Genomic DNA, 23,514 nt, shown 5'->3' with positions numbered 1-23,514 from the left:
CAAACTGCAGCGTAGAAAAAAAGAGACTGAAGGGAGATTCCTGTGGCTCGAGGGATAATGGCATGCTGGGCATGCTCAGTTGGCTCAGTGTGCCAGTCAAAAGTTTCTAGAAACTTTGACAGAAGTTTTCCGTGATAGGGCTCTGTCCAGTGACGTCACCCATATGTGAGGACTATCATCCTGCTTGTCCTGGGACAATTCCAGTATCACATTTCTAAAACCAAATACACAGCACACTCACAAACACATTCATTCCTAAACTACATTCACTGAACATTCATTCCTTATATATAAATATAACCACTCTTATCCAACTAATCTCTCACCTCACTATAAACCTCCCAACAGCCCAAACTTCCACTCCCATACCACATATAATCTTACTGCCTAAAACTAAAAACAAGTCAACCCCTGACAAATACCATTCCAAACCACACCATCACTCAACTTCCTTCTTGTCAATATATCCAACCACGACCACCCCCACCTAATCCAACTAGAAGCCTAACCTTCTACCAGTCTATCCACCAGTTTCAAGAGAGCAACCATAGCTGTAATTTATTTTATTTTATGATTGATTGCATTTCTTACAATAATAAACCAAAGCAATGTATAATTAAACAAATAAAACTAACTTCCCCTTCATCCATTCAGACCAGGCTAGTGGGTTATGCATACCAACCAGCAGATGGAGACAAGAGTTCAACAAGCTCACTGTCATTCCTTATAACATCAATGCTGATACCAGCCTGCCAACATTCTTTGTCTCCAGCAAATGGTGGACAAGCTTCCTGGGCTGGGAGCTGAGGCCTGGTGAACAGGAAGATTCTGGTGGGAAGCTCCTGAAGTGAAAGATGATTTCTCCCTCCCTCAGTTGAGCATGGCCCTGATATGAAGGAACTGGCAGTGCTGTTGGCAGCTCCTGAGGCGACAGTTTTAACGTTCTGTCCCCCAATGAAGAACCAAAGGGTCACCAGTGTGAGTACTTGGTACCTCCCCCCACCCCACTCCCATTTTTCTCCCCTCTTCTTCTGCCTCTTAGTTATCTATTTAAAAGAGCAGGACAGGGAAGACACTGCTGCTTGTGCAGCTTTATAAAGCTATTGAAAAGATGACTAGCAAATGGACTGCATACCACTAAAAGGATGTGTCCTTGAAGAAATGTCAGGCTATCTCTGCTTGTTTCTCCATGCCTCTCGAAACCTACCACGCTCTTGAGCTGCATGACCAACCTTAAAAATGTGGTCATACCACACATACCCAGGAGGCCCAACCCTGCTTAGCTTCCAAGATAAGACGAGATCAGGCGCACTCAAGGTGGCGTAGCCATAGGCCCTTCAAGTTGCCCCCTACCTTAGCCATCTTACCAAGATCTTCAGCATACAAAGGCAATGCCAGATTGGCCTTGGAAATAGAGCTGGCCAATCAAATTCAAAACCAGGAATCTCCTAGCTGCCACAATGGACACCATGATCTTCTTGGCTACAACTGAAAGGTAATCTCCAAAACGTCACCAGAAGCCTGCCAAAGATCCTCCTGGGCATGCGGAGACTAGCATAAAACAGATATTGCCACAATGCCACTACAAGATGTTTACCACAGAACCATATTGGCCACTTAAGATTTTTTATGCTGCGCATGCTTCAAAGCAGCACCACCTTCTGCAGGGATAGCAGTCCACTTGGTCTCTGAATATACTAGGCATTCACTCTGGAGAACCTAAACTTCTCCTTATACTGTAACAGAGGATAAAGTTTAGGCAAAGAATGTCCCCCTTTAAATTTCACCTCAGAAGAAAACCATTCTAAATTAATGAAAATTTGATATAAAGAAATGATTTAGATGGCTCTATGAAGTTGACTATAAAGGGATCCTCTGCTGAAGCCTCTTCTTTGAAAAAATCTGTGTCCTTAAAGAGTGACAAAATGATCCTCTTTGTGTGTGTGTGGTGGGGGGGGGGGGGGGTAACCATAGGGAAACTGTCTCTCCTTCAGAGGGAATTTCTCCTCTCCATCATCATCATCTGGAGCTTTTATTTTTTTTTTAAATCAGCTTTCACAAAGGCAAAAGCAAAACCCTGGAGCAGACATGGGAACTGAACTCTGTTCAATTCAAAACCCTGAAGACATTTTAACAACTCTTAATGCCTAGATCACAAAGGAAAAGAAACCATTTCTGCACTAGAATTATGCTTCACAGGAGTGAGGGAAGGAGGCCTCAACTCCCCTATTACTCCAAAATGACCACTACAGAACCAGCAGTTAATAGCATCTTAGTGGGAGCAGATGCATAGACAGATCCGCTGACAAAGACCTCTCTGAAAAGCTGCAATCACTGTCCCCATGAAGCCCACAACCCCTGCTGCTCTATAAAAAACAGCCTATAAAGCTTTGTTGTGCATGCAGAGGCGGCTATGTGATTCCATATTTACAGCACAGTATGGGCTTTTCCCACATCCTACTGAAGTCAACACACTGCCACCCACTTGTTCTCACAACAGCGAAGCAGCAAGAAATACGGGTACTACCCCCTCCCCCCAAAATAGTTACCTGGCAGTCCTTCCTTGAGAGGATGGCAGCCGCTCCACTTCAACCACCTGCATTATTTTTTTAACTCTATGAATAGCCGGTGCAAAACAACTTCCAAAAAGAGAGAACAGAAACCGCAAAATTTCAACTAGCCAAAGAAGGAGCAGCAGCAGCAAAGGACTGGGGGGGGGGGGGGGGGGGGGGGGGGGGGGCACAGATAAAAACAATACAAGGTCCTAACAGCAACTCTGGAAGTTTCCCTGGTCCTGGTATTGCTCAACTAGAGAAGGGAGACCAAGTTTTCACTGCGGGAGCTGCTGGAAGTCAAAAACACCCATGACCATGCTCAACTAAGGGAAGGAATGCTAGACTTTTGGAAGCACCTCCAAACCAGTTCCACTACATCCATCCAGACTTTAGTACACAGCACAGGATGCTTGCCTACCATCTGCTGGAGACCGAGCATACTGGCAGGCTGAGATTAACACACATGCCTATATGGGGTGACATCACTGAGCTCTTTTTTTTTTTCTGTCTCCATCTGTTAGTTGGTTAACATAACCCACTTGTCTGGACTGCATGGCAAAGAGGAAATTGCCAATCTGTTTCCAATGTGATAGAAAAAAAACAACAAATACCAAATATGTTTAAGGAAACAATGGCACGAGAACTTGAAAAATATACATCTGAAATGGACTGCTGTGCCAGCAATGAAGAAAAAAAACCTACTTGTATCAGCTAGAATGTAAAAAGTAATAACTTAAATGCAAAAAACATGATTAATAAGGTTTTCAGGTTTGTTTTTAGAACTAGAGAAAACTGAAGAAAGCAATGTCACTAAAAGCTGATGCATCCAACACTTCTGGCAGATGAAAAATTGAGGGGAAGCAGCTTTAGCACAGAACTCCCACAAGCGTACGATAAAGGCTTTGAGGCCTTTCCAGAAAGCTCTAGATTGTATATCTATTTGGGACAGTGTGTCACATGACCCCTTCCTGACTGTGGTGAATGGCTCATCTTCAGAACTAGTACACTCTGAAGACAACGTACACATGCAAAAAAACAAGTTTGCACAGGTCTAATCATGTTACATTTAATCATTAAATTAAAAAAATGGCTGTAATTTTTGCATTAAGTGCTGAGAACATAAGTTTTTCCACATTTTAAATGATTTATCATAAAGAGTCCTTTATATGACAGTAAAGGCTTTCCAAGAGCAGGAATGATGCCCATGAGAAGGCAGACACATTGCAGCTGACATGTTGGGCTCTCCTGGAAAAAAATTCCAAATGCAACAAGTAGCAGTGTTGAGAGAACAGCCAATAAAAGAGGATCACTATAAATAAATAGGAAAAAAGCTTCCAGAGCTATAAAAAAAATTAAACCCTTAAACACCAAGCTGGAAGCTTCTCCATATAGCTAAGAAGTGGTGACTCTACATAGGTTATGCATACACCACTACTAGACATTATCTAAAAGATATTTACATATTCTTGATGGCTCCTTCAAGCAACCGGATGCTTTGCACCTGTAGCTTAAACCCTACTCCCATTTCATTTTCTATAAATTAAGTATTATAAAACTAGATTTAAACCATAAAAAATAAACTTTTAAAAACCCGTGAGTCAACTAATGTCTCAGCAGTGCAATTTTTTTAAAGGGTTTTGATGCATTTTCCGGAGAAGATTGAGGGCCTCACGCCATTCCATAGAAGAGAGGTGGGTGACAAGATCACCACTGAGCCAGTGCGATCTCTCCTACTGCAGCCGCAGCCTCATTCTGCACTCCTTGTGTGCCTCAGGTATCAGCAAGGATGTAGATAGTCCCAACACCTTAGCCATCCTCATCCTCTCCCGTATCATCCACATGCTCTGCGCCACATCTCCTCTCCTCACTCTCTTCTCTACTGCCCCTGTTTTGCCCAGCCAGCTCCTCTACTTCACCCTCATTCACATCTGGACCTGCAGGATTCAAAAACAGAGAAATGTTAGGGCAACCACAAAAAGACAGGGATGACTGGAGAGGAGTCCGCACCTGAAAGAAAGGGTGGCATTTTCTATATTGGGAACTGTGACCCATTCCCATTCAGGCTCATGCACTAGGATTGGATTCCAGCAACACCTACTTGGATTTCCCTTGTAAGAGTATCCTGAGACAGCAGCAATTACAAAACATGAGACATTCTACAGTATTTTTCTAGCATGTGTACCTTGATTTGTCTCCTACTAGTAATCTCATGTTTGAAACGTACAACCAAAATTTCCTTGGACATGTACAGAGGCCCTGTGCTATGTGGCACAGTCCTTGGGGCACATTTTATTCACCACAGCACATAAGAGGTTGTCTGCCATAGGCAACAAGGCTTTCTATGTGGTTGTACATCATCTCCAAGACAATCTTTATAAAGTATGAAGCTAAAAACAACTAGTTTTTTATAATTCTTACTTCATTTGCACTACAGTTCAGTTATATTCATATCCACCTGATTGTTCCAAAAACTTGTTCTATACATAGACTATAAAGGAAAATTGGTTATTACCTGCTAATTTTCGTTCCTGTAGTACCACAGATCATGCCCGATTCCTGGGTTTTGCCTCCCTTCCAACAGATGGAGACAAAGTTTGATTGACACTGCCACATAACCCGAGGTGCCACCTGCAATCCCTCAGAATTGATATGTACTCAAGCCAAAAATAGGAACAAATCCTTACCCACAAACAAAATAATGCACCTTTGAACAAGCAGTGGGAAGGGTAAAAAAACTTTAACAGAGAACCATGCCCACACGAACCATGTGCAGGATTGAACAAAACCTGAGCCATTCTTCAGACTAAAGCACATTAACAGATCGAGCGGACTTTCCAAATCTCCCTTTCCCTGAGGGCGGGACTCTGGACTGATCTGTGGTACTACAGGAACCAAAATTAGCAAGTAAGAACCAATTTTCCTTTCAGTATGTATTGAGATCAGTCCAGACTCCTGGGATGTATCAAAGCTTCCCTAAACGGGGTGGGACCGCGAGAGTCCTGCTCGCAGCACACCTTCTTTGCCAAACGCCATAGCCATCTGGGTCTTGGACATCCGAACGATAATGTCTGGTGAAAGTGTGTAAAGACTTCCAAGTAGCTGCCCTGCAAATCTCTTGCAGGAAAATCTGTTGACATTCTGCCCAGGAAGCCAGTTGAGAACGGGTAGAATGTGCCCTTAACCCTTCCAGCACAGGGCAACCCTGATAGATATACGTGGATCCAAATAGCCTCTTTCAACCACTGCGCAATTGTGGCTTTTGTGGCTTTTGAAGCTTTATGACCTTTTTTTGCACCATTCCGTAGCCCAAAAAGATGATCAGACAATGCCACAGTGCACGCTTCACATCCAAACAATGCAAATCTTTGGCATGAGGCATCATAAGATCCAAACTTGGAAAGATGGTAATTCCACAGACTGATTTAAATGAAAAGACAAAGCCACCTTCGGCAGAAATGGCACCGTCCTCAAGGAGACCTCTGAATCCGAAAACCTCAGAAAAGGCTCTTTACAAGACAAGGACTGAAGTTCCAAGATCTGATGAGCTGAACAAATTGCCATTAAGAAAACCACCTTCAAAGTGAGATCTTTTATAGTGGCTCTCTTCAACAGTTTGAACAGCGCTGCACACATATGCCAAGGAAGTGGAAGACTTCCCAGACTGCAAAAGAGCAACAATAACTGCTTCCAAATAACCCTTATTCCTCAAGCGCTGCCTTTCAAAAGCCAGGCTGCTAAACAAAAGCGATCTGCCTGATCTGAAAATATGAGACCCTTTGTCACAGAAAATTTGACAAATGAGCTAGCCTCAACACTTTGTCCACCGCCAGATTGATCAAATCTGCAAACCAAGGATGTCTCAGCCACTCTGGCGCTACGAGAATCATGTTGCCCGGATGGATCTCTATATGCCGCAAGGTTTTTCCCACTAGTGGCCACTAGTGGCCACGGTGGAAACACATACAGAAGGACTTCGCTCAGCCAATGTAGAACCAATGCATCTGCCTCTTCTGCTCCTGGCTCCTTTCTTCAACTGAAAAACCGAAGGGCCTTGCCATTGTGGAAAGTCGCCAATAGATCCAAATGCGGCCTGCCCCACCTGCGACTGATGAGATTCATCGCTTACTCAGACAGCTCCCACTCTCCGGGATCCAGCTGCTGTCGGCTGAGGAAATCTGCTTGCACATTGTCCGTGCACGCTATGTTAGATGCTGCTAACATCGCCAGATGCTGCTCTGCCCACTTCATAAAAAAGAGCCAACTGACTCCCTTCAACAGGAACTGAGGAATGGAGCCTCCAGGCTGAGACCGCCGACATCATGGTCCTGGATGAAGTCTTAATAAGGTCATATAATGCATCAGCCCCATAGGCCACCACAGCTTCCAGCCGCTCCGCCTGCTTTACCTCAGAAACTGACAAGGATTCATCAGCCTGTAACTGATGTACCCAGTACAGACCCGCTCTCAGCATAAAACTGCTGCACACTGCAGCTTGTATGCCAAGAGCCCAAACCTCAAAAATCTTCTTGAGGTGGACTTCCAGCTTTCTATCTTGAAGGTCTTTCAGCACTGCAGACCCTGCCACCAGAATGGACATCTTCTTAGTAACAGCAGAAACTGAGGCATCCACCTTCGGGACCTTCAGAAGCTCAAGCATATCCTCAGGCAAAGGATATAATTTTCCATGGCTCTGCTAACCTTCAAGCCGATCTCAGGAGTATCCAACTCCCTGTATACCAACTTCTTTACCGAATTATGGAAGGAAAAGGACTTAACTGGGCCCCGAAGGCCATCCATAACCGGATTCACCTCTTCCTGATCCGATTCCTCCCACGGAAGCTTTATACCCAATTCTTCCAGAACACCGGGTATCAAGGGACCCAACTGCACCACTTTAGGATCATCCCCTTTCATAGCTGGAGCTTTTCCACTGTTGTCAACTGGATCCTGACCTACCAAATCGGGATCTATGTCCTGCGAAATCGGAGCTGGCAGATGGTCACTCTCTGACACCTCAGAGGAGCTATCCATGGTGGCTTACGGTGTTGGGACCCCCAGAACCCCCAAAACTCTTGGCTGCCATCACCCGGGCAGACAATTCTCTTTGAAGAGCCAGGGTGCCCCCAGAACAGCTCTACGCTGCCCTGCGGCCTTCCTGGCTGAATAAGCCCTATGTAAGAGTAAAACAAAGTCGGCAGAAAAATCAGAGGAGCCATCCAACTCCCCCAGCTGGTCCTCTTCACTCCCAGAATGAAGTTCCTCAGCATTATGACCTTCACTGGAGGTACCTAGCACCAGTGACAAAGGTGAAGGAAATTTCCCCTCCCCAGCCCACGAAGCAGCCGCAGAGGACAAAATGGCCGCTGTTCCTGCGCTTAACGAGAAGGGGTCATCCATCGGCTGCCATACTTGAGAGCGCCTCCCAGGTTAGTGGCACCCACTCGACAAAGGAGCCACTGTTGAAGAGCCTTCTCCCATGGAGAGGCACTTAGAACATTTGCCGTCCTGGGAGAGACGCACGCGCATCTCCACAGCCCGAGCAACTCGACCCATGCGACAACTCTCCAACCGTCCTCCAGGGCTATGGAACTGGACCACCAGCTAATTCCTCTTTCTGGCGAAGAAGGACTGAGCAAACAAAGTGTTACCAACCCCCTTCTCGTCCGCTTCAAAAACCAGGGAGGATGGGCCCTCCAGGACCTAGCAACCTCCTGGGAGGCAATCTTCAAGAATCTGTTCACTTTTTTTTTTTTCAATCTCAAACTGCAGGCTTTGCACCTCCACCATCTGCTGGAGACAGAGAAATACTGACAGACTGCAGGTGGCACCTTGGGTTATGTGGCAGTGTCAATCAAACTTTTGCTGTCTCCATCTGCTGGAAAGGAGGCAAAACCCAGGAGTCTGCACTGATCAGGGTACATACAGGGAAATGAAATAAAAGAAGCATGCCCTTCACATTAATGCATCAAACCCCCCCCCCTCCAAAAAAAAAAAACACACCTGCATGCCTTCTCCCTCAAGCTGTATAACTCCCAAAACAGCCCCTCTGGCCCAGCCAAAGTACATCTTAAAACATGAACACTGCATCTTTTATAAGAGGACGCACGATCACAATCCAGGAGAATAAGTGCCTCTGTAAGCTCTATACTAACCTTCACCATGCTTCTCCTCATCCATGATCTCATGCACTTCCTCCTCCTCCTCCTCCTCATAGTCGTCATCTACAATCACCACACAGTCATCACCATTCTCTGTTTCACTGCAATATAGCAGGAAAGACTCAGAAAGCTGTTTATGAATGACAGGGATTCTGTCCTCTAGTTTATAATTGGCTCTTTCCCATTAACTCAAAAGCAGGTCTCACTCTTTCCCCTTCAAGCAGTTATGGTTTATTATATTTGATATATTACGTAACTGTAGTTTAGATCCCCACCCATCAAATAGTACTGTAAGACTTACCTGTCATCCTCCCTATTCTCTGTGCTCTCTCCCTCACCCATAAGATAGTACTGTAAGGGATTGGGCCAAAGGTCCTCCTTAATAATCTACAAACAAAAACACAAACTAGATTAACTGGGAGGTGGAGGGGAACAATATACATGAACAAAGATGTAAAAATCCCAGATGCTTAAATCTGGCACTTGGTGCTGCAGTCCAGGATAGCCCCCTGCCAACAGCAGGCTTTAGAGAACAAGGAGAGGAAGAGGCTAGAGGTAGGGGAGGGCGGGGGGGGGCAGACAAAAGGAAAAGAAGCTGGACTGTGGCATGGGAAGGAAGCAAACTGTGAAGCAAAAGTGACAAAGCATAATGAAAAAACAATTAAGCAAAAAAAGTAAAGGAAAAAAATGTCCATGGTTCTGGTACCTAAGTTTCTACATATGTGTCCACTCCTGCAGATAAAAAACTGACCAGACTACTTATACAGAAATTTCACATAGTTGGCACTGCTGTGGGGGAAGCGCACATTACTGAGGTCCTATTTGTTTAACAGAAATTGATGTGAAAGAGTCAAAAAAAAAAAAAAAAGTAAAGAACAATTCAAATGGAGAATCTCACCTCAGCAATCCTGTCTGCGGCAGGAAAGCTATGGTCAGAGAACCAACTGAAGAAGCTTTGGACATTGACACAGGCCTTCCTATTAGGACCCATGGGATCCTGGCCACGCCACCAGCGAATTGGAGTAGAATGGGATGCCAGCCTTCCTGTAAGACAGGCTCTGTTAAGAACAGAATCTGCTGCAAGCATAGCCATACTTCCCAAAAAAAGTAATTAATTTAACAAAACAGAGCCTATCAATCAAATTCCCAGCAACATTATCATCGATGGACAGGGACCTTCGTTTTCAATTTTTATTTTTTCTTGAAATTTTATCAGTGTTTATTACAACAAGAGCAAAAATATTTACCCATAAACATGCAGTCATTTTTTCCACTGATTTATCCTGTTTTTCTTGTTGAAACACTGAAATTCATAGGAAAAAAAAAACTAAAAATGAAGGTGCCTACTAATAGAAAATATAGGTTGCTCAAATAGGAAAAAAAACTTTCCTTGGCCCCAAGAACAGCTGTATAACTTATGGAAGAAATCACTACTCAGCAAAAATACAGCCAAAGAAAAAACTAGGATATTGTTTCTTTATGGGGGGTGGGGGAATCTACAGAAGCATACAGTGAAAGGATAACCAACAGGTATGAGGGTCAATCCTTATTATCAACAAACCTCTATAGTTAGACACAATGTAGAAACCTGGAACACCAGTTAATGAATTGTTCTTGGATAATTTCCTTTGGAATACTCAGGAAAGTGAAAAGAATAATTCATGGTTCCCCTGCTAACCTTGCACTAACATTTGTAGTAGCAGACTAAAATTCTGAATACATACCTATAAATAATGCTCCTTCACTGTTAAAGCTAGGATTGACAACAAGCTGTTTTAAGAATCTGTAATTAAGTAGATTTCTATTGTATCATCACTATTGGTCAATTTAATTGATATATGTGAAGACTGATGTATCACATTCTATTCTCTTAAAAATGGCCTTTATTGCTGTACAATGTCAAGGTTTTTTCCTCTTATTTTATACCCATCCCCTAATTCACTTAGCCCAAAATTTGAAGCAACAATCCAGAACCAGGGTGGGTTGGCATGCACCAGGATTTCTTCCAGAACACTACAAACATGGTCCCAAGTCTGGCCACTAGATGTCATTGCAGATACAAAACTCCCTCCCCCATTCCCAGCCTTTTTATGTTTCAATTGAAAAGTGGGACTGGAATAAAAAAAAAAAAAAGGCAAAAAAATAAATTTCTGCGCAAATCTGCCCATAATGCAGAGTGTACTCTCTACTGGCCCTCAAATAGTTGATGGAAGAAATCAGAAGAGCACATTGCTACTCTGTTAAAAAAAAAAGTGACTCATATTATTGCTATTGTGAATGTTTACATGTGTATTGGCTGAATAAATAATTAAAAATAAATAAATAAAGGGCACACTGCTTTTCAGGTTTCTGGGACTCCTCTTGCTTTATAGACCTATGAGTTAATATCAGAACTAGTACGATACCTCATGCTTTCACTCAGATTCTCTCCAGAGGAGGCCAATTAGCAATGCCAAGTTTATATGTCCTTACCAGAGGGTCCACACTGGAACTCCTTGACAATGACTTCGTTTTGGAAGTAAGGGTTCCCTGTAAAGTAGAACTTGATTTTACAGCTAGATTTCATGTGTGTGAAGTCTTCCACCTATGCCAAAATAAAAGCCCATTAAAAGTTCTGAGTAAAAACAGCAACAGGACTGGACAATGAAGAGTACAGGCCAGCAGCGGACCTCAATGAGCAGTGCATCCCTGTGGTGGTGCCTGAGCCTGAAAAGTCCCTTACAGTTTCAATTATTAAGCATTTTTTCCATAAACACTGAATGAAAGAATAAGAATCAAATCCTTAATGTTCATCCCACCTGTTGAAGGCAAGAGCTTATTTTCTTAGATTGTGTATGACAGCATAAAACAATATGGCCCGCAATAAAACTAAGAGACTGGGGGGAGGGGCATAAATTCTGCCCCTGACCAAAGCCTCTAACAAACACTCAACCACTCTGTTCAGCCACATGGCCAAAATGGGCCCTAGGAGGTCTAACCCTTCCTATTCTTTCCCTGAATAAATATCCTGCATATGTTTTTCTAGGGTCACAGATGCAGCCCATCCATGAAAGCTTAGCAGAGATTTGAAGCAGTTTCCAAAATCTAGGACTACAGTAAACACTTCTATAATGCTGCGATTTCTATGGGGTCCCAAAGACACCCCACCCTACAACGCCAGACATCTTAAATTACCTGCAGATTGGTCATGTAGCTCAGGGTGTCCTCATCACGATCATCAATCATTGCTGATAGCTGAGGGTGGTTCAGAAACTGGCTGCTGAGTTAAGGAAGACAGCAGGCAAGGATGCAATACCCTTCCAGGTTACTAGAAACTGCCACTGAAAGACATCCTCCATGCTCAAAAGCATGCCCGTATTAAGTAAGGTACAGGCAAACTAGGGATATGCCTAGTCCCAAACCTTTAGTAAAGGGAAGTGCTGTCAGATGTGTTTCAGTCAATCACCCATGCTTTAATTTGACTCTAGAAGAAAGATAAAGAGAGTTCTGGCCAGAGCAGACCTACAGGGACAACTGTCACTGCTAGTCTAACCTCCCCCCAATCTATCTCAATGCTTGAGCCAGCAGCAGGAGGGGGTGTTGAGTACAAGGCCAAAGAACTTGCCTGCAGGCAGCAGACATCACAACACCATCAGAGCATGACCTTTTGAATCGGATGGAAATTTTAGAAGTGAAAACGCAACAGAGCTTATTTAATGATTTAAAGGTTTAGCTACAAATCTAGCAATTTTCTCACATCTCTAAAGTTTCCATTGGGTTCCTTACTTAAGGAGCATATCTGGAAGCAGAAAAATACCAGAGCAAGATCTCCTTTGGCTAGAGCAGGAATAGGGAATTCCAGTCCTTGAGGGCTGCAAACCAGTTGAGTTTTCAGGATATCCCTAATGAATATGCTTGAGAGCTTTGCATGCACTCTGCCTCAGTTGTATGCAAATCTATTTCATGCACCTAAAGCAGACGGAGCAAAGCTGACGTCACAGTATATATAACCCTGCTCCGACATCAGCCCCACCAGTATTCTCTGCAAAAGCCATCTGCGGGCAAACTAACAATACTTGACTATAACCATTAACAGACAACCACTCAAATACTCAGTAACAGGAAACACTGTGCTCAGCCAAACAGGCCGATACAGTAAAGTGCGCTCAGGCCGAGCGCACTGTTAGCCCCCGTTTGGACGCACGTTTTCGACGCGCTATTTTTACCCCTTATACAGTAAGGGGTAACAGTGTGTGGAAAACACGCGGCCAATCCCCCCGAAACTAAGTGCCCACAAAATGCAAATGCATGTTGATGAGCCTATTAGTTATTCCCGCGCGATACAGAAAGTAAAATGTGCAGCCAAGCCGCACCTTTTACTTTTAGAAATTAACTCCTGCCAAAGGCAGGAGTTAATTTCGGCCGGCACCAGGAAGTGTACAGAAAAGCAGAAAAAACCTGCTTTTCTATACACCCTCCGACTTAATATCATAGCGATATTAAGTCGGAAGCCCCAAAGATAATATAAAATAAAAAATCTTAAAAAAATAAAAATAAAAAATATACCTCCTCGGGTTGGAAAACGGACGCTCAATTTTGCTGGCGTCCGTTTTCCGAATCTGTGGGTGTCAGCAGGTTTGACAACAGACGCCTGTAAGATTAAGCGTAGGCTGTCAAACCTGCTGACAGCCGCCGCTTCTGTCAGTAAGGAGGTGCTAGGGATGCACTAGTGTCCCTAGCACCTCCTTTTTACCGCGGGCCCTAATTTGCATAACTTGGCTTAGTGAATCGTGTGCCCAGGAGAGTGGCCTGGGCGCGCGCCGGCTCTCCCACGAGGTTTACTGTATCGGCGCGAAAGAATGTAACATCACTAATCCAGGAACTGAAATGACACTTACCAGTTATCCCCGGAACACAGCCACTCAAGAGGACAATAGCATCACCATCCGACAGCCAAGGGCGGGAAGGTGGATTAACCTGTCTTCATTACATAAAAGGAAATTATCAGGCAAGTAGTAATTTCTCAGCATTCAGACAGTTAATACACAAGCAGTGGGATGTACCCAAACTACTCCCGAAAAGGGTGGCAGGCTGCCCGTGATCCGACGAACACCTCACGCACAAAGGTTGCATCCTCCCAGGCCTGTACATCCAGACAGTAATTCCTGGAAAAAGAGTGTAAGGAAGACCACATTGCCGAACTGCAAATTTCGATGGGAGAAAATCAAAGCTCCACCCATGACACTGCCTGAGCCATAGTGGAATGAGCCCTAACCTGCTTAGGTAATTGCTGCTCAGCATCCACATATGCGGCTGTGATAATTTCCTTAATCTATTTTAGCCCACGACGCCAGCTCACCATTTACTTCCACCATGGAGCACGAACAGCTGGTCAGTCTTCCTATGAGATCTAGAAACCTCCAAATACCTCAAGAGATGTTGCTCAATATCTAAGGTCCGCAACAGATGATATTCCTCCACATCTCTTTTCATTTCCAGCTTCAGCAGGGAAATTGACTGATTCAAGTGAAAGTCCGAGACCACTTTTGGCAAAAAAGATGAAACAGTTCGCAACTGGACCGCCCCCAGATTCACTCGTAGGAACTGCTCCTGGCAAGAAACAGCCTGAGTTCAGAATCTCTACACGCAGAACTAATTGCCACCAGAAAAACCGTCTTCAAGGTAAGTAACCTGAAGGAGAGGGTATGCAGTGGCTCCACAAGGGCACCTGCAATGGCAAGGAAGGACGAAGATGCTTCACCCCTTTCAAGAACCTGGCCTCATCCAGATGGGCTCCAGAAACATTCACCTGGCTCCAGAAACAGGCAATAGCCACCACTTGTACCTTCAAGAATTAATCAATCCATCCTGTAAGATGTCCAAAATGAGCGGGATCTTACCCGAACAAGAATGAACCCCTCGTTCCTTACACCAAGCCTCAAACATTCACCAAACTTAAATATAGGCTAAGGAGGCTGAGAACTGAGATTGAAGCAAGGTGGAAATTCAGCAGTGGAATAGCCATGCTTCAGCAACCAAGCCCTTTCAAGAGCCAAACCGTAAGACAAAATCGAATCAGATCCTCATGAAGAATAGGCTCCTGTCACAACAGATCTCTTTGGAGGAGAAACCGGAGAGGAGAGCCGGACAAGCCTCTACAGATCCACACACACAGCCTTCTGGGCCAGTCGGGAGCCACCAGAAGCACCACCTCCATATGCCTCTTGATTCTTCGAACAAACCTGCCCAACAATGGCCATGGGGGGAAGGCATACAGAAGCTTGCTCTTTGGCCACTCCTGCACTAGAGCATGGATGCCCAGAGACTTGGATCTCGCCTGCGACTGAAGAAATGAAGTGCATTTGCATTGTGTGACGTTGCTAGCAAGTCTAGATACGATAGGCTCCAGTGGCCAACTATGAGCTGAAACACTTCTTCTGACAATTCCCGTTGTCCTGGATCCAGACTCTGTCTGCTGAGAAAATCAGCTCTCACATTGTTTTTTTCCTGCAATGGGGAAAGGCAGATATTCCTGAAGATGTACCTTTGCCCATACCATGAGCTGATCTATTTCCTGCAACACTTGTTGACTCTTGGTGCTTCCCTGATGACTGATGTCAGACAATGTGATGACAGTGGCTTACATCACTCGGACTGCTTGACCCTGCAAGTGGTTGGCAAACCGCAAGCATGCCAACCGAATGGCACACGCTTCCAAGACAATTGTTGCTCCAGAGCGACTCCTCTGCATTCCAGCGCCTCTGCACTGTCAACTCCTGACAGTGAGCCCCCCCAACCTTGGAGGCTTGCATCTGTTGTGAGCACCAGCCAATCCGAAGCTTGCAAGAAAACTCCCTTCCTTAGATAGTCCGCCTATAACCTCCAATTTCAGCTGGATGCCGATCTCCACCAGTAATTGAAGCCGTATAAACAGGCCTGAGACTGTGGACTCCTCCGGGCAAGCATCATGTGCTGAAGAGGACGCATATGCCCCTTTGCCCATGGAACCACCTCTAGGGTGGCCACCATCAAACCAAGCACCTACAGGTAAGACCATCAGGCGAACTGCTTCTATCAATAGTTGTACCTGAGCCATCAGCTTCTGAATGTGGATCTCCACAGAAAAACCCTGCCTTGATCTGTGTCTAACCGAACACAAAGATACTCCAGCATCTGGGACAGCTGTAAACTGCTCTTGACCAAGTTCACCACCCAACCTAGCTCCTGCAGCAAGGAGTCTACCTTGTGCGAGGCCTGAAGACTCTCTTCCAAGCTTTTGGCCCAAATTAGCCAGTCGTCCAGGTACAGGTGAACTAGAATGCCATCCTTTCTCAACACTGCTGCTAACATCACCATGACCTTGGAGAAGGTTTTGGGAGCAATGGCCAAACCAAAGAGGAGTACTCAAAACTGATGCTGCCCCAAAACGGCAAACCGCAGAAATTGTTGATGTTCCAGACCAATGAAAATATGTAGGTACGCCTCTGACAAATCCAGAGACGTAAGAAACTCCCCCGACTGTACTGCCATTATCACCGAGCATACTGTTTCCACGCGGAACCAAGTCACTCGCAAATGAAGACTGATTTCCTTCAAGTCCAGGATGCGCTGAAAAGAACCCTCCTTCTTGGGCATAACAAAGTAAATGAAATAACGGCCCATATTTTCTAGTGCTTTGGGCACTAGAATCACAAGTTCAGGAGCCACAACAACATAGTCTCCACCCTCTGCCTCTTTTGTGTGGAGCTGCAGGGAGACTCCATGAAGATGTCCCGATGAATGTTGAAAAGTTCCAGAGCATATCCATTCCTTATCACCTCCAGAACCCAGTGGTCTGAAGTGATCCTGACCCACCTCCGATAAAACAGATAGACGACCCCATATCTCCTGCTCCGGGAGGTGGGTTGGTACACTTTCATTGAGGGGGTCAGGAACACCACTAACTGAGCCTGCGCTCTCTCTGGGCTGAAAGGACTGAGACCTACCCAAAGGTCTAGCACTCTGTGAAGCCGCTCCTCTGTAGAGTCAAAAACACATGAAACCTCTAGTACGGAAAATCATGGCAAATGGGCGCGGTGCCTACTTATCTTCTGGCAACTGAGGAACCTGGTTCTCACCCCACTTTTCAGCCATTTTTTCCAACTCATTCCCAAATAAGAGTGATCCTTTAAAAGGCAATTTTGTATAATTAGACTCTGAAACTGCATCGGCCGACCAATTCTGCAGCCACAGCAGTCTGGCTGCTATCATCGAAGCCACCTCTCTGGCAGAAGCATGGACCAGGTCGCAGCCAGCATCCGCTAAAAAGGCAGCTGCCGATTCCATCACTGCCCTGGAATTCAAACAAGTCTCACTGACCTCCTGAGATGAAAGCAAATAGGCGTAAGCCACCAGGGAGCAGCAAGAAGCTATTTGCAAATTCATTGCCACTACTTCAAAGGCCTGCTTAAGGATAGCCTCAATTCTCCTATCCTGAGCATCCTTCAATGCCTCTCCTCCTTCTACCAGGAAGTTCATCCACTTGGTGATGGAACACACCAGCACATCCACTTTCAGAAAACGCAACTGCTCTCGCACCACTGGATCCAGGAGTTACAGACCTTCCAAGGCTCGTCTCCCTTTAAAATTAGCTTCTGGAACACCCCATTCAAGATCAATCAGCTTTTGAATAGCATCCATAACAGGGTTGAAACTAGATACTTTACACAAAGTAACCAAAACAGGATTTTTCTTTGGATCAGACATGGGATCAGTACCTGGTACTCCCAGCATCTTCAGTGTCTGAGAGATTAGCACTAGCAACTCATCTCTATGAAAGAAGCGCAACAATGTTCTATAACCCCGGAGTAATTTCCCTATCCTCCAGGGAATAAGGATCTCCTTCCTCATCCATGCCATCCAGAGCCCCATCAGTGTGACCCGCAACAGGCCAAGATGCCTTCCAACTTTTACCTGTGGCACCAGCTTTGCAGGATTCTGCAGTCTGCGATTCTGAATTTTCAGGTTTGGCCAGCTCTGCCAAACATGCCTGTTGAAAGGACTGCAGTCCCTGAAAAAATTCTACCCAAGAGAAGGTGAAAGGGTCCATATCAAAACCAGGGATCGTCAATCTGGCGCTCACTGAGGTGCCCTCCCCTGCTGACGAACCAATTAGGGGATTTCAAAATCAGGCAAAACTTCTGACAGGTCCCCCTCCAGTTCCCTTCCTGTAACCTGCTGGGAAGGATTGGCCTCAGCAAAATGAGTTGGAGACAACTCACCCTGAGCCTCCAAGCAGCGCTGACAAGATTAGAGGGAACCCCCAGTTGTGATGCCTGAATATGGCAAGCTATGCAAGGCACTTAAGCTTCTTTTCTGCCGGCGTCATGGAAAAAAAGGACATCCAGAGGCAGCACACGCAACACAAGCGTTCAACAATTGTACACTCAACAGTGCATCTGTATCCAGCAAGGCCAGACAGGACGCACTGCATTGGGCATGTTACAACTCAAGAAAGAGATCTAGGTGTCATTGGGCATGCTACAACTCAAGAAAGAGATCTAGGTGTCATAGTGGATAACACATTGAAATCGTCGGTTCAGTGTGCTGCGGCAGTCAAAAAAGCAAACAGAATGTTGGGAATTATTAGAAAGGGAATGGTGAATAAAACAGAAAATGTCATAATGCCTCTGTATTGCTCCATGGTGAGACCGCACCTTGAATACTGTGTACAATTCTAGTCGCCGCATCTCAAAAAAGATATAATTGCTATGGAGAAGGTACAGAGAAGGGCTACCAAAATGATAAGGGGAATGGAACAACTCCCCTATGAGGAAAGACTAAAGAGGTTAGGATTTTTCAGCTTGGAGAAGAGACGACTGAGGGGAGATATGATAGAGATGTTTAAAATCATGAGAGGTCTAGAAGGGGTAGATGTGAATCGGTTATTTACTCTTTCGGATAGTAGAAAGACTAGGGGGCACTCCATGAAGTTAGTATGGGGCACATTTAAAACTAATCGGAGAAAGTTCTTTTTTACTCAACGCACAATTAAACTCTGGAATTTGTTGCCAGAGGATGTGATTAGTGCAGTTAGTATAGCTGTGTTTAAAAAAGGATTGGATAGGTTCTTGGAGGAGAAGTCCATTACCTGCTATTAAGTTCACTTAGAGAATAGCCACTGCCATTAGCAATGGTAACATGGAATAGACTTAGTTTTTGGGTACTTGCCAGGTTCTTATGGCCTGGATTGGCCACTGTTGGAAACAGGATGCTAGGCTTGATGGACCCTTGGTCTGACCCAGTATGGCATTTTCTTATGTTACTCTGTTGAACGCTCATACAATGCATACCCAAAAGTTGGACATCCAACTATGCAGTCCAGATAGATGCCCAGCCTGGACACGCAGGCAGGAACTGACGTCAGGCACTGCTTTTGCGGCCAACTTGTACAGAAAAGGCCTGTGAACGCCATCACAGCCTACCAAGCAGCATCCCAGAGAAGCCTGAGAATGGGCCTAGCCCAAGGGGCCACTCAACCCAACTACTGCAATTCCCCAAGTTCCCCACAGAGACAGGAACACAAGTCAGATCGCTGCACCAAGGCTCAGAGACCAGAAACAGAACAGGGGGAAACTCTACCCGAGCTCAGCCCGTCCCAGCCTCATGCAGAATCGGTTTCCGGCAGCAAAGAGAGAGAACTAATGCATTCACTGCCACGCTCGGCTTCCTGCATCTGCTAGCCTCTCAGCCAAATCGCTCCTGGCAGGTAAGTCCATGCCAGAAACAGACTACCAGACCAAAGCACTCAATTGAGGGAGAGATCACTAGATATCACCTCAGGAGAAGAGGTGCATGTGAATCCTTTCTCCTTTTCTTTTTAAACAAGCAATCCCCAGTAGAGAGATGCATGTTCACCATCTAATGGAGACAGAGAATACTGGCGGGTTAATGTCAAAATTTCCTTTACCAGTTAATTGTGAACCGACATGATGTGTCCTACGAATGCCGGTATATAAAAATGTTAAATAAATAAATAAATAAATGTCAGAGCAGGGGTATATAAACTGTGACATCAGCTTTGCTCCATCTCCATCTGCTAGAAGAGGCACATAACCCATTGGTTGTGAATTAAACTCTCAATGCTGAGAAATGGGATTTGCTGTCCCTCTCTCTCCCCAGAAACACTAGGGCTACAAATGGTTACAACTGAGCTTTTTTTTCTCTCTACTGGAAGGTGAACAAAATAATCCAGAATAAGAAAAAGCAGAAGCTACGTTAGCACCCTATGAGAGACAAACTGACAGCAGTAGTCATCAGGTTTTGTTTTTTAGGGGAGGGTTGTTACTATGCTGCTGGGACCTGAGAGACTTCCCAATTCCCACAGTGGTACTATGCCTGGAGGACTGTCTCAGGCTAAGCCTCACTCCCAGCTTCTCTGCCTCTTTTCACATATTTATTTTCTTCCTTTTGACTGCAATTGTGGCAGAGAAAAGGCATCAAGTGCTTGCTCTGGATGTCTCTAAGGATGTGGCAACAGATTATCCTGATTGTTGGTGTACAATAAAATAGCAAGAAAGGCAGTGATAAGCAGTATAGCAGGAGCTGGCTGGCTTTGTGCTGTATTGGGAAATGCCAAGAAGATACAGCAAGGAAGTGTATGCAGTGTAGGCAAGGATCAGCTCTCTCTACCAGTGTCTTAGTTTGGTAACTTTGCAGTAGTGCTTTGAGAGGTAGGTGGATGTTAAAAAAATTCATGTTCATTCTAATGTGGTTATTTAAATGAGCCCCTCCTCTCCCAGCAGAAGAAACAGAGGGGATTTTGCCCTGTCAATTTGTCTTTAGACTGTAAACTACAGAGCAATGACTGACTCTTATATGGCTCTGTGCAGCACAGTGTACATTAAGTAGCGCTACAGAAGCGACAAGTAGTAATAAGGCCAATTGCATCCTGTTCTGATTGGTGGGAATGAGTACACCATCAGCGGTATGCGAGGGCTAGGAGAGGGTGTTAGGACAATGCTCACAGCCAGTAGGAAAACACCACAGGATGACAGGACTGATAACTATCAAATGTTTGGAGACTTCAAAGGGAAGGGTGATGAGAAACAGCAGCATGTACATCAGATTCAGATAACTTTATTGGCATGACAATTTTATGTGTTGCCAAAGAAATAAATCAAAACAAAGAGGCAAGTGTAACCCCAAAATCAATGACTGTAGAGGAAAATAGGAGAACATATTCAAACTATAAATTGAAATCACAAACTTTCAAACATTTAAACCTTAAATGAGATACAAGGTGGCAGCAAGCTTGTTGGCATGTCCTACAAAACAAAGCATGGTCAGTTCAATCATTCACCTTGCCAAATATGGGAAAACCATTTAAGGATTTTTTTTAGATGCATATTAAACTCAAAACTGAACAATCTTCCTAACTCCTATATCATAGATTATATGGGCTCTTCTATAATACATTAGTTAGGACTGTTCATTTTTGCTTTTAATATGCATCTGAAAAATCCTTTAAAAAATGGTTCCCTTATGTTTGAAAGTTTAAAAATGGTTTAAATGTTTGTGATAGCTGATGTATTTCAATTTATATGTTGAATGTGTTCCCCTCTTTTCCTCTACAATTATTGCCAAAGTAATATACAGACTGCCTCTAACCAGCCTGGCTTAAGTCTGCATTGAGTGCAAGAGAGGTGGGAATCTGAATGAGTCAGGGCATACTGGGTTCTGTATACGCCTCTCCATGTTCAGCAACATTATACAAGTTGTAGGTGTGGCAAGACCACAGGAAAAAATGAACAGATAAGAGCTCCTGGTTTGGTAGTTATATTACAGTAGTGCCTGCTGCTTTCTTTTACTGTTAACTTAAGCTGCTAGAGCATCTCAAAGGGGGTTGGGAGCCTGATAATGTACCTCAGGCCCTCTCCTAGATTTTGATTTTAAATAAAAGTAATAAACCTTCAATTATATCAAAATCCCTCATTTCCATGCTCCCTGTTCGAATGTGGCCTCAGGTTAATAAAGAGACTGAGAACCAATTTCTTGATTGGTGTAGAGTAAGCTCTATTTCCATATTTGATATGACTTCCAACCAGGCGCAAGAAATGCTACCAACTACACTTTGCATGTCCACACAATGTGAACAGGATCAGAGAGAGATCTTTTTCAGTTCTTCCTTTTCACACATTTTTTACCTGGTGGTGTAATACATTTTATATTTGTTCATTTTTTTAAGTTTTGTATTTAAACATTTTTTTCCTTGAAAATTAGGTAATGAACATTATATCATTTTAAAATACCTTGTTCCCATGTTCAATACTCATTCTGCAGTTTTAACTACTTTTTATCCAATTTGGAGACTTCACAGTGACCTAGTGATTTCCTTCAGGTTCGAGCTGACAATTCCAAGCTCCCCATGCTGCCCAACTCAAAACACACCCAGGGCAAGATACTAGAGCGGGGATCATTAATTAATTTATGTAGCAGGAAGGGAGCGAGAAGGATACCTCATATTGTTTCAGGGAAGGAAAGAAAGCGCCACTACAAGACCCAATGTGTTAATCTTGCCCTATTCACAAGGGCGATACAACTCGTGTCTATACCTGCGCCCTATGCCTCGATCACTATATACACCACTCAGCCTCCCCGCCAGAGAGCGCAGGAAGGATACGGCGGTGACCCAGAAGCCGGGGATGTTTTGGATGATGCGATTGCGGCGCTCCAGGTGCGGTCGCCGGAGTTGGCCGAACTTCCTGCGCAGGCCTAGGAAGGCCAGATTGGCCCTCTCATTCACCGCCTCCAGCTCCTGCTGAATAGCCTCCAGTGCTTCCAAGTACCGCTGCGGCCCGGGTAGCGGCTGCACCGACACGATAGAGCACTCCTCCCTTTCCGCCGCTTCCTCACCGCTGGGCAAGCGCTGCCGCCGCTCCCCAGCCACGGCCTGCGTAGAGTCCGGCTTCACTTCTTCCGCGGCGCCAAGGCGCGCTTCTTTCCCCGCGTTCTCTCCGGTGGAGTCCGGTTCCGGCATCCGCCGCGCCCCCTCCTCGGCGCTTTCCCGCCCTTTGCCCGCAGTTGCCGCGGCCGCCCAGGCCGTCATGCTAGCTAGCGCTTGGGCGGCCTCCGTTTCCTTTAATAACTGCTGCTGCTCCCGTTGTCCAGGCTCGTCCAGCCGTAGCTTCTTACAGTCCGGTGGCGGCAGCTGCTGCTGCTGCTCCGGTTCCTCTTCCTTTCCGCGCCGCGGCGGGACGCTCATGGCCGCTCCCCCGCGGCTCGCGCTCTTCGCCTCCGCCTTGCGGGAGAAGCGCGAGAGTAGAACGTGCGCGCTAACCCCCTACCCTGTCTCTTCCAACCGTCAAACAGGCGCTTGCAGCCAATTGCGCCCGCTCGAGCCCTGCTGCACGGTACTTTCGCGTGGGTGGGGGTGGGGGGGAACCGTAACCCTTATCTCCGTCCCACCCTGCCTTTATACTTCCCGAGCCGTGCCGACAGCGCGAGGGTCTCTGACGTATCCGTTTCCTTGTTTTTGCACACCAAGACCCCTCCCCCTTCTCCCAGTAGCCGACATCCGGCGCACTGTTACTGCCACCCTCTTCGCCGTAAGCGAAGCCGATTGGTTCTCATTCCGATAGCGTGCATGGGAGTCTCGCAAATGGACCAATGGGAAGGCTCTTCTTGACTCGGGGCTTAGGTTAGTCACGAGACGCCAAGATGTTGGTACCAAGATTTTTACGTGACAAGGCTTAACCAAACAGGAAGCGCGTAGTTTTACCTAGATCGGACTACAGTTATCAGGGTCTACGCATGCGTGCGAAATACTCCCTATTTCAAGGCAT

The 23,514-nt window shown here is 45.4% G+C and overlaps 1 protein-coding gene across 2 annotated transcripts; it reads right to left on the bottom strand.

Annotated features, from left to right (window-relative positions):
* Positions 1-548: 548 nt before the first annotated feature.
* On the bottom strand, positions 549-23,234 carry TSPYL2 (TSPY like 2). Of its 2 annotated transcripts, XM_029607556.1 has the most exons (7): positions 22,353-23,229; positions 11,888-11,965; positions 11,186-11,297; positions 9,612-9,757; positions 9,015-9,100; positions 8,708-8,814; positions 549-4,489 (listed from the first exon to the last, which is right to left on the bottom strand). In XM_029607556.1, exons 1-7 carry the CDS (start codon positions 22,932-22,934, stop codon positions 4,362-4,364), a joined length of 1,239 nt encoding a protein of 412 aa, XP_029463416.1. In that variant the 5' UTR covers positions 22,935-23,229; the 3' UTR covers positions 549-4,361. The 2 variants fall into 2 exon arrangements, with proteins under 2 accessions (XP_029463416.1, XP_029463425.1); XM_029607565.1 differs by lacking the exon at positions 8,708-8,814 and having other exon boundaries at positions 4,341-4,489; positions 22,353-23,234.
* Positions 23,235-23,514: the final 280 nt, after the last annotated feature.

The sequence above is a fragment of the Rhinatrema bivittatum genome, chromosome 1, assembly GCF_901001135.1.
Source record: "Rhinatrema bivittatum chromosome 1, aRhiBiv1.1, whole genome shotgun sequence".
Taxonomy (NCBI): domain Eukaryota; kingdom Metazoa; phylum Chordata; class Amphibia; order Gymnophiona; family Rhinatrematidae; genus Rhinatrema; species Rhinatrema bivittatum.
Note: the sequence above shows the minus strand (reverse complement) of the source record. Positions and strands in the feature narration are given on the sequence as shown.